The 13,857-nt window shown below is 40.3% G+C and overlaps 1 protein-coding gene across 1 annotated transcript in view; it reads right to left on the bottom strand.

Moving 5' to 3' along the window:
* Positions 1-602: 602 nt before the first annotated feature.
* The window catches only part of pde11al (phosphodiesterase 11a, like), a 53,414-nt gene continuing 40,159 nt past the window's right edge, over positions 603-13,857 (bottom strand). The window contains 3 exon segments of the mRNA XM_061915826.1: positions 603-3,168; positions 3,170-3,286; positions 3,360-3,443. Of these exon segments, the coding sequence (XP_061771810.1) occupies positions 3,052-3,168; positions 3,170-3,286; positions 3,360-3,443 (318 nt within the window). The 3' untranslated portion in view covers positions 603-3,051.

Raw genomic sequence — 13,857 nt, 5'->3', positions numbered from 1 at the left:
AGAGGGTATTATTCTTTAGACTAGTGGTGTCCGGAGTGAATTTCAGGGGAAGCGTGTTTTTTATTCGCCCTCAAAATACTCCGAAACTTTGACAGATTGAACAGATAATTATCGGACCGATATGAAGAAATATGCAATTTCCAATATCATGAAAAAATAGCTGATTAAAAAAAAGGTGAGATGACGTGCTGTGCTGTAGGTGGGTTAGGGTGAACAAAAAAAGCGCTTCCTTTCTTCTTACTATTAGGATGTCATCAACTTCCCTTGAGCTTGCCGTAAACAAGCATGACGCAGATCGTGTGGGCCTTCTTCAATTTCAGACAAAGACATTTTGCTGGCTATATGTGCCCCAAATGTTTTCTAAACATTCTGCTAGGAAGTGGTATAAAAAACCATCAGGCTTCAACACATCAAACCTAAACCTGAAATGCCAAATGTTTTTTTGAAAGCCGAGGAAGACGCTTGCGCTGATAAAGGACCGTATTTTCCGACTATAGAGGGCACGGTATATAACCAGCACCTGCAAAATTTTAGAAGAAAAAAGTAATTTTCCATATATTAACCGGACTATAAGCCATAGATATATACATTATGTTGTGAAATTAGTTATTTAAATATTTATTTACATAGCTTAATTGTTTCCAAACTGTGCCTATCACACGGCAGTAAAACGGCTGATCAAACAAAACATAAGTCATCATTGTGGACCCACTAGATTTAGAAGCTAGCTCTCCAGTCAGCTAAACAGACTCAACAACTCCCCGGTGACGTTTTGATGAATTTACAAAACTAAAACAAAACAAAAAAATGCCATTGTAAGTTAACAGTATGTAAGCGTGTCATCATATTAGCTAATACTAACGACGCTAGCTTTATTACATTATGATAGCATGTACAAACATGCATGAAAACACTCCTACAGACATCATACTTGGGATAGTTTAGTAAGTAAGAATTGTTTTAGTTGGATTGTAAAACCTACAAATGTTGCTTGGAGTGATGAATGAAGAATCCGTACGAGTAAGAACGCTATGGACAGCTACAAAACTGAATGGCAATTGTACTTCCAGTTGAAAGCTCGGTCACAACAGTCGGGCAATGGAGCAGAGCAGCACCTGCACTGAGAGAACTTGACCAAAAATGGTGAAATAGCACAAACAATAACACAACTTTTCTGTGTCTTTGCGTGCCTTTTTATAAAAAACTATTTGCATTGTGGCCGTCAGTGAAAAATAAAAAACGGCCGCTCCGTTTAAAAAAGCTTATAGTCCGGAATATACGGTAGCTGCCCCAAAGGAAGCCACAAAGACAGGTGTGCACAAACCACAGTTAAATATATATTAAAAAAAAATAATAGCTATAAATATTCTTGGTTATTATTATTGGTCTTGTGAAACAGGAAGTTATCTGTATCTGGGAAAAAATTGTGCATTCCATACTGAGATAAAAAAAAAAGAAAAAAAACTTGATATCAGACTAATTAGCTTTGTAACCATTAGTACAGAGCTAAGATGTCAATGATGGAGTTAGCTTAGCATGTAATGATCTACATTGGATTGCGCATAGCTTGTGTAATAAAGCAGCTCCCTCCATCAGTGTGTGAATGTGTGTGTGAATGGGTAAATGTGGAAGTAGTGTCAAAGCGCTTTGAGTACCTTGAAGGTAGAAAAGCGCTATACAAGTACAACCCATTTATCATTTATTGATTTAAAGTGAGCCCTCGCATTCTTTAATTTTTCTGACTGTAGTGTTTGCCGGAAAAAGTTTGGACACCCCTGATACAAGTAATCACGTTTAAGACGTTGTGGGTTTTTTTACACAAGGCAAGAAAGTGATCAAATATGACAGGCTGGCACACAAAACTCACAAGGTAGCATAAACAAGCAAAAACCTTCATGGCTTCATGCTTCGATAGATCATAGTAACGTCTGATGGGGACTTACTTTTTTTTTTTTAAAGTAGACAACTCCATCAGGCTGGTTTTTCTATGGCATCTTGCTTTAAACCCTGAAACAGGTACCATCCTGCTCATTTCAGGGGCTTTTAAAATGATATTGGCTCTCATTGGGGCACTATAGTAAGTTTCTTTTAATCATCAATGTTGACTTGTATGCACGGTAAATCTGTAATCCCCTCCTCTTCGCTGACATTCTGCAGCTTCCTTCCCCATCACGTCTAGTCTGTTGCGAGTGGTCGAGGGTCCTCTTATAGGCGTAGAGACACACAATCCTCAAGCAGTTTTGTGCTAATAAAAGTTATCAGCTAACAGTAAAGAAGAATACTGGATTAATTGGAGGAATATTGGAGAATCCGGTGTAGTGGTCACCTTGCTTGCAGTCGCTAACAAATTGCCATGCATGAACTTCCTAAAAATCAAAAGATCTCGTCAAGTTCTAGTATCTGACCGTTCACAAGATTCACAAGACCATATGGAATTTCCACATCATGTAGAACAAAAGCTCCGCATTTTAAACGTATACGTTAATCTGAAAAATTGCAAATGTAGGTTCGGTCCTCTCTCTGCAGATACGTTTACATGCTTTTTTAAGTGTAATTGGTTGCTTGTTGATGAGGGTCTCAGTAACATGCAATATGAATGAGTACTCCATGTAAAAAAGATCACCACAGGTGGATGAATTTAAGGGCGCTAACATAGCCCCAAAGTGGGCGTGGCTAAGATCCCATATTACTCAATCCTTGGTTTCTAACTGCTTTGGAGAGCTTTGTCTCATCTTACGATCATGATGTCACCTGAGCACTATAATGTTGATCAGAGAAGTACATCTTGATCCATCGACAACATGTAGCACCTCTGAATGCTCTGCAAAGGAAACACAAACACATTCCACTTCCTTGATACGTTCTGCTGTTGAGTTACTAAACCCCTTCTGCCTCTATTTGAAGAAAATTCGGTAATCCCAGTTTTTCTAAGCCATTGTAGTAATACCAGGACGGTTGTTTTACAATCACAGGGTAAAGTATTCCAGTCAGTCGTAATTGGAGGCAGAACCTCACTTTCCTTTGGTCCAGCTGTTGTGTATGGTTCAAATTTCACACCTGATGACCCTTTGATCCCAACTTGGTGTTTTCCACTGGTTTGACGAAGGAGTGTTTGCTGGCTTCCACAGCCTCAGGGTTCTGGCTGGCTGGCTTCAGCGCTCTGATTGTTCACCGAGGCGTCGTCGCCTGTGTGCTCGTTAGACGGGCACAGTTCCTGCCACTTCGTTCGGTTGGCGTCTATCCCGTCCACCATTGGCTGCAATTTCTTGTTGAGCTTCAGCAGTGACTGAAAGGGAAAAATAAATTGCTTCTTTGCTATTACACAAGAATGAGATGCATTAGTTCTCTATGTCCAATACCTGATAAAGTGGTTTACAGATGCCATCTATCCACTCTAGCTGTAAGGCAGGTAACTCATCTTTGCGATTGCGGTCAAATATGGCCTACAAACGCATAATAAAAGCAGATGTAGGGTTTGTACACTGAAAATTTACACTCATTGGTACATCAGTTTATGTTGCATGGGTTTTGCGCTCTCTTTCCCTTTATAACCAAATAAAATCTCCCAAAATATTACAAACCATTGAAAAACCCAGCGAACAAACCCTAGAGATAATAATAATAATAATTAAATTAAACTAAAAAAGGTAAAACACGACAAATAGATTCCATTGGTATGTGCTATCCAGTTGTTGTATTTTTTTCTTACACTTCTGAGTCTTATTTACAAAAGTGAATTATTTTAATTTTGTCCTAGTTGCGTTGTTGTAGTCAGGAAGTAGTCTTTGCCTTTATGTTGAATGCGCCAGTCTTGTCTTTTGTTGAGACCTACAAAGTTAAACTATGAGTATCGTACTTATTACATACCAGAGAGATTTAGAAGGGGGGCCACTGTGGGCTGCGGGGGATTGTTTTATGACCGGAAGTGAGGGGGGCTTCTATGACCCCCAGAAAGGGGGAGTGGCCTCCATGGACCCACTAGTTAAGGGGGATAGCGGGGCATTGATTTATGACCCCGGAAGTGGGCATGGCTTAAACCGCTAACCATCCGGCCGCCATTTTTTATTTTGTAGTTTTTTTTAACACAGTCACATATGATATACCGTCGAAGCAGCATCATAATGACCAGGTCACATATGATATACCGACAAGCAGCATTATAGTGACCAGGTAGCATATGAAATACCGCCGAAACAGCATTGTAGCGACCACGTTTCTGCCGGTATATATATGTGTGACCGTGTTAAAAATTATTCACTTCCGGTCATAAAACAATCCCCCGCAGTCCACAGTGGCCCCCCCTTTTTTGGTGGGCTAAATCTCTCTCACACACCAGGGCCTCATTTAACAAGCTTGCTAATGCACAAAAACCTGGCTTACAAACTTTTTCACAGCAAAGGTGAGATGTATCAAGACTGAAAATGACGTGGAAATGTGGGCTGCTTCACGCCACATTCATGGCTGACATCAATCCATTTCTACAAGCTGAGGTGCTTGTTCAAGATTTGCAAACATTTGATTTTCACAATGTAAAACTAGAGGCAAGGACACAAAAGTCAATATTTCACCAATGCATTTATTGCTTCATATTCATATTATTATTTATGAGGACATATATTGGTCCGTCTCGGCAATCATTTTGCCAACTATTGCTGTCAAAACGTGTTTGTGTGACTCCTTAATCATGTCAGGTGGACAGCAGCGGGTGGTTGCTGCCCCGGAGATCGAGGAGGATGAATTGATTTACATGGACCCCGACTTAAACAAGTTGAAAAACCTATTCGGGTGTTACCATTTAGTGGTCAATTGTACGGAATATGTACTGTTATGTGCAATCTACTAATAAAAGTTTCTATCAATCAATCAATCAAAACATATAAGGCTGCTACCGCAAGGAGCGCTACTATGTTATATTATTAAATTGACTAATCAAACGAGAGTCAAAGTATTTTGTAGCCTTTGTGATAGGATGGCATGTTTAAATGTAAAAGATTTCAAATAAATACATTTATTCATCTTCTACCACAATTGTCACTCTTGGAATTGCGGGAGAGGGGGGGGCCTGAACCTATTAATTTCACGTGAAAATTTAATCTGGCTCATGTGAGCAGGCTACTGTATGAACACATTTTGTGGTAAATTACACAAATTATATTTGTATTGGGTTTAGTAGGCCCTGCGATGAGGTGGCGACCTGTCCAGGGTGTACAATGCCTTCCGCCAGATTGTAGCTAAGATAGGCTCCAGCGCCCCCCGCGACCTAGAGGGGAATAAGCGGTAGAAAATGGATGGATGGATGGGTCTACTGGAATCACCTGACTCATCTAAAGTTTTACATATATGCAATCTTTCTAAACTGGGTACAGCACTAATTTCCCTAAATCAGTTTCTGCCAAGGACATGATCTTCTTAATTTTCTTCCTGACACGACCATTTTTTAAAAATTATTTCAGTCTGTGTTCAGTTCTCCGAGACACAGCAATGACATGCTGACTGGGGCTGGGCAATATGGCCGAAAACAATATCACAATATACGTTTTTTATATTGATCAAAATCAATAATCATTAATACTTTTTATGACTTATGTAAGCTTGCCAATAAATGCAGTAAAACAATTTCCAATTTAGCAAAGGTGCTATTTACCAGTGGCCAGGTAGAACGCGGCTGAGGTAGTAAAATGATTAAAGCAGATTTATGACACTAGGTGGCAGTAGTGTATAGGATATTGAACACTACTCTGTTAGAAAAATTGTGTGTAAATTATCAAAAAACTTTCCGCTCTCTGAGTTTCCATTGAACAAATGAGAGCTGTCCTTCTTCGACCAAGCAAGGTTTTGGAAGATTCCGCTGTGTACGTTGGAATGCGACGAGAGGGGTTTTCTATTGTTCTCAAAACACCTGCCGAAGCTGAATCCAGGACAAGCCCAAGCCTGAGGCATCTTCTTCTTTTGTCTTCAATGTGACCGAAAACAATGACTGTTTACATACTCCCCATTTCTGTTGTGAAATGTGTTGTTGCGGAAACATTGAATATCTAAATAAAAGACGAGACGAAAACCTTTATCGTCAGAGCTTGGTGCAGGACTGTACAAGGTGTACAGCGGCCATGTCTCCCCTCAGATCTGAGTCCAAATTTAAGTCTGTCTCTGTTTGATTCCTTGCCTTTTGTCTTGTTTAATAGATGTCATCAGTGTTTGAACCTGACATCTTCTTGGTCCTTCGAGCCGGATTCCAACACGTCTGACGATTCCAGCAAGAGTGAATGAAACCAGAAAGACCATGGCATCCAAATCCTGATTGAGGAACTGTGTTTTCTTCATTTTGGCTGGAATTGAAAGACTTATGGAAAGCCGAGGACAAAAGGAAGGAACGCAGAGTTCAGTGAGTACATTTTGAATTACAAAGAAAAAGCGGGTAAGTAAGGGTTACGACACATGGAAAAAGCGTGTGACTGAGGGTTATGACGCAAATACAAACCCTGTAAATCCTAGGCTCTAACACAGGGGTAGGGAACCTATGGCTCTAGAGCCAGATGTGGCTCTTTTGATGACTGCGTCTGGCTCTCTGATAAATCTGAGCTGACGTTGCTTAACACGATAAGTAATGAATAATTCCACTTGTAATCACAGTGTTACAAATAATGTTCAAAATATAAAACATTCTCATGCATTTTTAATCCATCCATCTGTTTTCTACCGCACCTGTTCAAGAAGTTGCGTTAATGGTAAGAAGTTATTCATTTATTATTGGTTAGTGTGGGGCTTGCCCTCCTGGGGGTTCTTCAGACCCCCAAGCACCGACATAAGAGCCTGTTTCAGGGTTACAATATTGTATTATTTTTCAAAAAGTCTCTCAGTTGCTTTCCAGCAATAGTTTTTCCAGCCCCAACCCAGTCTCTCCTCCTGGCTGCTGCTTATAACAGAGCAACAGGTGATTAGATAACAAGGCCCAGGTGGGCCATCTTCGCATCTGTAGCTGCAGGCCCGCAGGCCATGCCCCCTCCACAGTTAGATTCAGAATAAAAATGTTATTACAAAGAATAAGAGACCTATTATACTCTAGAAATGTTTGTCTTAAAAATGCACGTGTTTAGTTGTGTTCAGTGTTAAAAAAAATATATGGCTCTCACGGAAATATATTTTAAAATATTTGGCTTTTTGGCTCTCTCAGCCAAAAAGGTTCCCGACCCCTGCTCTGACAGGTAAAAAAGCCAATAAGACGGGTGACGGAGCCCGCAAAGGGAAAATATATATTATAATAATATATACAGTATATAATAATGATAATAATAATAATAATAATTCCGGGTGGGGCTTCACGGTGGCAGAGGGGTTAGTGCGTCTGCCTCACAATACGAAGGTCCTGCAGTCCTGGGTTCAAATCCAGGCTCGGGATCTTTCTGTGTGGAGTTTGCATGTTCTCCCCGTGAATGCGTGGGTTCCCTCCGGGTACTCCGGCTTCCTCCCACCTCCAAAGACATGCACCTGGGGATAGGTTGATTGGCGACACTAAAATTGGCCCTAGTGTGTGAATGTGAGTGTGAGTGTTGTCTGTCTATCTGTGTTGGCCCTGCGATGAGGTGGCGACTTGTCCAGGGTGTACCCCGCCTTCCGCCCGATTGTAGCTGAGATAGGCGCCAGCGCCCCCCGCGACCCCGAAAGGGAATAAGCGGTAGAAAATGGATGGATGGATGGATGGATAATTCCGGGTATTCAACATTGAAAATAAGCTAAAAATAAAATTTCTAAAACTGAAGAGGCCAATATACTGAAGGTAAACGGAACTGAAACATTCATAGAAGCCATAAACAAACATACTGGAGGGCGGCAGAGCCCACAATGAATTGAAAAATCTGCAAGCCATATCCTGAGGGACGACGGAGTCCAAAACCCAGACCTGAAATGGTCTTTTCAGAGAACGGAAATTTTTTCCGTGAAAAACAATAACCTGGAGGGCGGCGGGGTCCACATTAAAAATTGAAATATCCGCTGATCAATATACTGAATAGGTGGGAATGTGAGAGTGTGTGGGAGTAATAGCCATTAGGCTATCACTCCATATTAAAGTTGTGAGAAGTAAATAGTGGGTTATTGTGGAAGCATTATTCAAGACACCTCCACTGTGGAACAATCTCAAGTAGAAGCGATGTGTACCACAATAATAAATTAAACCACTATCTTACAACAAAGACAAAAGTAATCCTTAAAATTTTGGCTCTGTAGGGGACGACAGATTACTCCAAATTCTCAAAATGGAAAGACGAACACAAAGAAACGCAGATCTGATATGGTCTATTACAATCTATTTAAACCTAAATAGAAGACAACAACAACGGCAGTGGTTACACCCTACTGCGTGTTGGCGTTGTGGGAAAGAGGGACATTTTGCAAGAAACTGTCCTGAGAAAATAATTAACAAAGTAACTCAGCATGATTGTTAAAAGACGACACCAATTAGTCATGTTATCAGCGTATGCCATTGGTGGTAAGATCGCTGCAAATTTGTTTGTTTGTTAGTGTGTGTGTGTTTAAGTGTGGATCTTTCCAGGTACAAATTGTGTAAAAACCCCGGAGGTTCAAATAAAAATGAAAAAAGGTTAAAAATAAATTAAAAAAGGAAAAAAAATCTCAAAGTGCTAAAGTGAGATAAAAGTAAAAATAGATACAAATGAGAAGAAATCAATAAGAATTAATGCAAAAAGGAGTAAACTAATGCGTACAACAGAGATAATGTGGACGTATTGAAATAAGATATGAAGAAAATGTAGACTGAAGATATACATGTATGTTTGTGTATATAAATAGCGCTTTTATATATGCAAATATATGTATATTTTATTTAAAATAATGGAACAAATAAAAACCTGGATTAATAACGTTAATAAGAGTTGACATGTATAACATGATAAAGTCGGATACATGTTTTTTAGCTGAGGAAAGAAGAAGAGAAAAAAAACTAACAAAAATAAAACGCTCTTCAAGTGTTGCTGACCTTTGCCCTTGGGAGTGCACTCATGCACTCACACACAACTTTGTGTGCGTGTGTGTGTGTGTGTGTGTGTGTGTGGTGCATTGGGGGAGGTGTGAAAATTAATGTTTTACATTTAAGTTTAAAGTAGGTTTAACTTTGAAGTGTAGTATAACATTCTTAGGTTAAATTATGTTTTAGACATTTGCAGTACACCATAAATCTGTGTGTTGAGCTAAGATAAGATAGTAAAATAACATAGAATAAATAGGGAGACATCACAATCAAAACAACTATCAGTTAGCGATAGACAACTATTTGATTTGAATATTGTTGAATAATAATTGCAAATAAGAAATATAAACAATTGGAAGAATGTAAATTCTGAGTATAAAAGTATAGATTAAGTGGCGTATAGAAAGTGAAGTGAGTTTAAAATGTTACTTAAAAAATTACATGAAGTAATACGTATAACATTTGAATTAGGAGAAAAATAACATTAGCGTTGTTAAATCATCTACATAGTGAAGGACACAAAGTAAGCAAAGCAAAAGTTCAGGTATGCAAAACAGAAGTAAAGTATTTAGGACATTCTCTAAACAAAAATGGACACACTATTGTGGGAAGCAGAAAAACAGCAGTACTACAAGCACCAAAACCACAAACAAAGAAACAAATGATGTCATTTTTTAGGATTAACTAATTACTGTAGAAGTTGGATACCAAATTATGCTGAAAGAGTAGCTCCATTAAGTAAATTAATGTTAAAAATTTCAATCATCTGTAGAGTGGAACTCAGAAGCTGAAACAGCATTCTGTGAAATAAAAATACAATAGGATGTGCGATTGTTACAGCAACGAAAATTTTGAAAGCTATAAAATCAATCAATCAATCAATGTTTACTTATATAGCCCTAAATCACTAGTGTCTCAAAGGGCTGCACAAACCACCACGACATCCTCGGTAGGCCCACATAAGGGCAAGGAAAACTCACACCCAGTGGGACATCGGTGACAATGATGACTATGAGAACCTTAGAGAGGAGGAAAGCAATGGATGTCGAGCGGGTCTAACATGATACTGTGAAAGTTCAATCCACAATGGATCCAACACAGTCGCGAGAGTCCAGTCCAAAGCGGATCCAACACAGCAGCGAGAGTCCCGTTCACAGCGGAGCCAGCAGGAAACCATCCCAAGCGGAGGCGGATCAGCATCGCAGAGATGTCCCCAGCCGATACACAGGCAAGCAGTACATGGCCACCGGATCGGACCGGACCCCCTCCACAAGGGAGAGTGGGACATAGAAGAAAAAGAAAAGAAACGGCAGATCAACTGGTCTAAGAAGGGAGTCTATTTAAAGGCTAGAGTATACAAATGAGTTTTAAGGTGAGACTTAAATGCTTCTACTGAGGTGGCATCTCGAACTGTTACCGGGAGGGCATTCCAGAGTACTGGAGCCCGAACGGAAAACGCTCTATAGCCCGCAGACTTTTTTTGGGCTTTGGGAACCACTAATAAGCCGGAGTCCTTTGAACGCAGATTTCTTGCCGGGACATATGGTGCAATACAATCGGCAAGATAGGATGGAGCGTGACCGTGTGGTATTTTATACGTAAGTAGTAAAACCTTAAAGTCACATCTTAAGTGCACAGGAAGCCAGTGCAGGTGAGCCAGTACAGGCGTAATGTGATCAAACTCTCTTGTTCTTGTCAAAAGTCTAGCAGCCGCATTTTGTACCAACTGTAATCTTTTAATGCTAGACATGGGGAGACCCGAAAATAATACGTTACAGTAGTCGAGGCGAGACGTAACAAACGCATTGATAATGATCTCAGCGTCTTTAGTGGACAGAATGGAGCGAATTTTAGCGATATTACGGAGATGAAAGAAGGCCGTTTTAGTAACGCTTTTAATGTGTGCCTCAAAGGAGAGAGTTGGGTCGAAGATAATACCCAGATTCTTTACCATGTCGCCTTGTTTAATTGTTTGGTTGTCAAATGTTAGAGTTGTATTATTAAATAGAGTTCGGTGTCTAGCAGGACCGATAATCAGCATTTCCGTTTTTTTGGCGTTGAGTTGCAAAAAGTTAGCGGACATCCATTGTTTAATTTCATTAAGACACGCCTCCAGCTGACTACAATCCGGCGTGTTGGTCAGCTTTAGGGGCATGTAGAGTTGGGTGTCATCAGCATAACAGTGAAAGCTAATACCGTATTTGCGTATGATGTCACCTAGCGGCAGCATGTAGATGCTGAAGAGTGCAGGGCCAAGGACCGAATCCTGGGGAACTCCACACGTTACCTTAACGTAGTCCGAGGTCACATTGTTATGGGAGACACACTGCATCCTATCAGTAAGATAAGAGTTAAACCAAGACAGGGCTAAGTCTGACATACCAATTCGTGTTTTGATACGTTCTAATAAAATATTATGATCGACGGTATCGAAAGCAGCGCTAAGATCGAGGAGCAGCAACATAGATGACGCATCAGAATCCATCGTTAGCAACAGATCATTAGTCATTTTTGCGAGGGCTGTCTCCGTGGAGTGATTTGCCCTGAAACCAGATTGAAAGGTTTCACATAGATTGTTAGACGCTAAGTGTTCATTTAACTGCTCCGCAACAATTGTTCAAGGATTTTTGAAATAAAGGGAAGGTGAGACACCGGTCGGTAGTTTACCATGAGGTCAGGATTGAGGTTAGGTCTTTTAAGAAGAGGATGAATAACCGCTTTTTTGAATGCTAGGGGAACAGTGCCCGAGGAGAGTGATAAGTTTATAATATTTAGCACTGATGGACCTAATAATACAAAGAGCTCCTTGATCAGTTTCCCAGGAAGAGGGTCAAGTAAACATGTTGTCTGTTTTATTCCATTTACACGTTGTAACAATTCCTCTAATGTTATTTCCTCAAAATGAGAGAAACTACTTTGGAGGGCAGTATCCGCCGTATATACCATCGTATCAGTGTTAATAGAACCCCGTTGTAGATGGGACACATTGTCTTTAATCTCCTTTCTAATGACTTCAATTTTCTTACTAAAGAATTGCATAAAGTCATCAGCTGAGTGGGTGGAGCTACTGGAAGGGGTCCCTTGTTGGGTTAGCGATGCTACCGTACTAAACAAAAATTTAGGATAGTTTTTATTACGGTGGATGAGATTTGAGTAATATTTAGCTTTAGCTAAGGTAAGCATGCGTTTATAAGTTTAAATTAAACTATCACTCCATGCTTGATGGTGCACCTCAAGTTTAGTCGTGCGCCATTTGCGTTCCAGCTTTCTACATAATAATTTCTGAGCTCTAGTTTCTTCTGTAAACCACGGGGTGCGCTTTTTTGGAGCCTTTTTTAACTTTAGCGGTGCTATGTTATCAATGGTTTCGCGCAGGGCGTCGTTAAAGTTGTTAGTGAGGTTATCAATAGAGCCCACATACTTTGGGAATGGTGCCATTACCGAGGGCAGTAGGTCAGCAAGAGTTGTCGTTGTGGCTGTATTAATGTTGCGGCTGCTATAGCAGTTATTATTATTATTAGTTTGATGAACATGCGTCTGAACCTCGGATTTTATAAGGTAATGATCGGACAATACTTTAGTATACAGGAGTATCGTAACTTTGGAAACGGTGATACCCCTGACAAGCACTAGGTCTATCGTATTACCATTGCGATGCGTGGGTTCATTTATTATTTGTGTGAGACCACAGCTATCAATTACAGTCTGGAGCGCTACGCACGGTGGGTCCGATGGGGTATTCATATGGATATTAAAGTCCCCCATTATGATTATATTATCGGCGTGTGTCACTAGATCAGCAACGAACTCTGAGAATTCATTGATAAAGTCCGAATAGGGCCCTGGGGGGCGGTAGATAACAGCCAGGTGTAGAGGCAGCGGTGTGACAGACCTCATAGTAAGCACCTCAAACGATTTATATTTATTATTTATGTTAGGACTAAGGTTAAAGTTTTCGTTGTATATTAGTGCGACCCCCCCACCCCTTTTAAGCGGACGGGCAATATGCGCATGTGTAAAGTTAGGAGGACATGCCTCATTTAGCGCAAAAAAGTCGTTTGGTTTAAGCCAGGTTTCGCTGAGACCGATGACGTTAAGATTGTTGTCTCTGATAATATCATTAACTAACAACGTTTTGGGAGACAATGATCTTATGTTTAAAAAACCTATATTATAGGTAGTGGGCTGTTTCAGGGAATTTTTGATCAAATTATCCGTAGTAGCAATATTAATAATGTTGTGTTTACTATGCCCAGTGCATTTAGTATAGTTACGACCATATCTAGGAATTGATACGACAGGAATATTCCGATTGTTTGATTGTTGCTTTGATAAACTGCACGCCTCATGGTTAGCCACCTCAGTAACGGGGATTTTCCGATTGTTTGATTGTTGCGTTGATAAACTGCACGCATCATAGTTAGCCACCTCAGTAACGGGGATTTTCCGAATGTTTGATTGTTGCTTTGATAAACTGCACGCATCATGGTTAGCCATCTCAGTAACGGGGATTTTCCGATTGTTTGATTGTTGCTTTGATAAACTGCACGCATCATAGTTAGCCACCTCAGTAACGGGGATTTTCCGATTGTTTGTTTGTTGCTTTGATAAACTGCACGCATCATAGTTAGCCACCTCGGTAAAACACATGTCCAACTCTGAAACACTCAAAGCAGAAAAAACGTGTTCTAATTTAACTGACTCCTTACCCAGACCAGTAGTCTCGCATTTTCCATTTAAATCCGTCTTCATAATGGAGGGAAGTGGTGTTCTGTGGGGATTAGCCTTCTGCTTTGTTTTTAGCCCCGCTCGACATCCGCGTTTCCGATCACACCGCTGGCGTCTGCTCCGTAGACGGCCCCCGCTGCTACTAG

The sequence above is a fragment of the Nerophis ophidion genome, linkage group LG11 (genome assembly GCF_033978795.1).
Source record: "Nerophis ophidion isolate RoL-2023_Sa linkage group LG11, RoL_Noph_v1.0, whole genome shotgun sequence".
NCBI classification, from domain to species: domain Eukaryota; kingdom Metazoa; phylum Chordata; class Actinopteri; order Syngnathiformes; family Syngnathidae; genus Nerophis; species Nerophis ophidion.
This window is presented reverse-complemented; position numbering and strand designations above follow the sequence as displayed.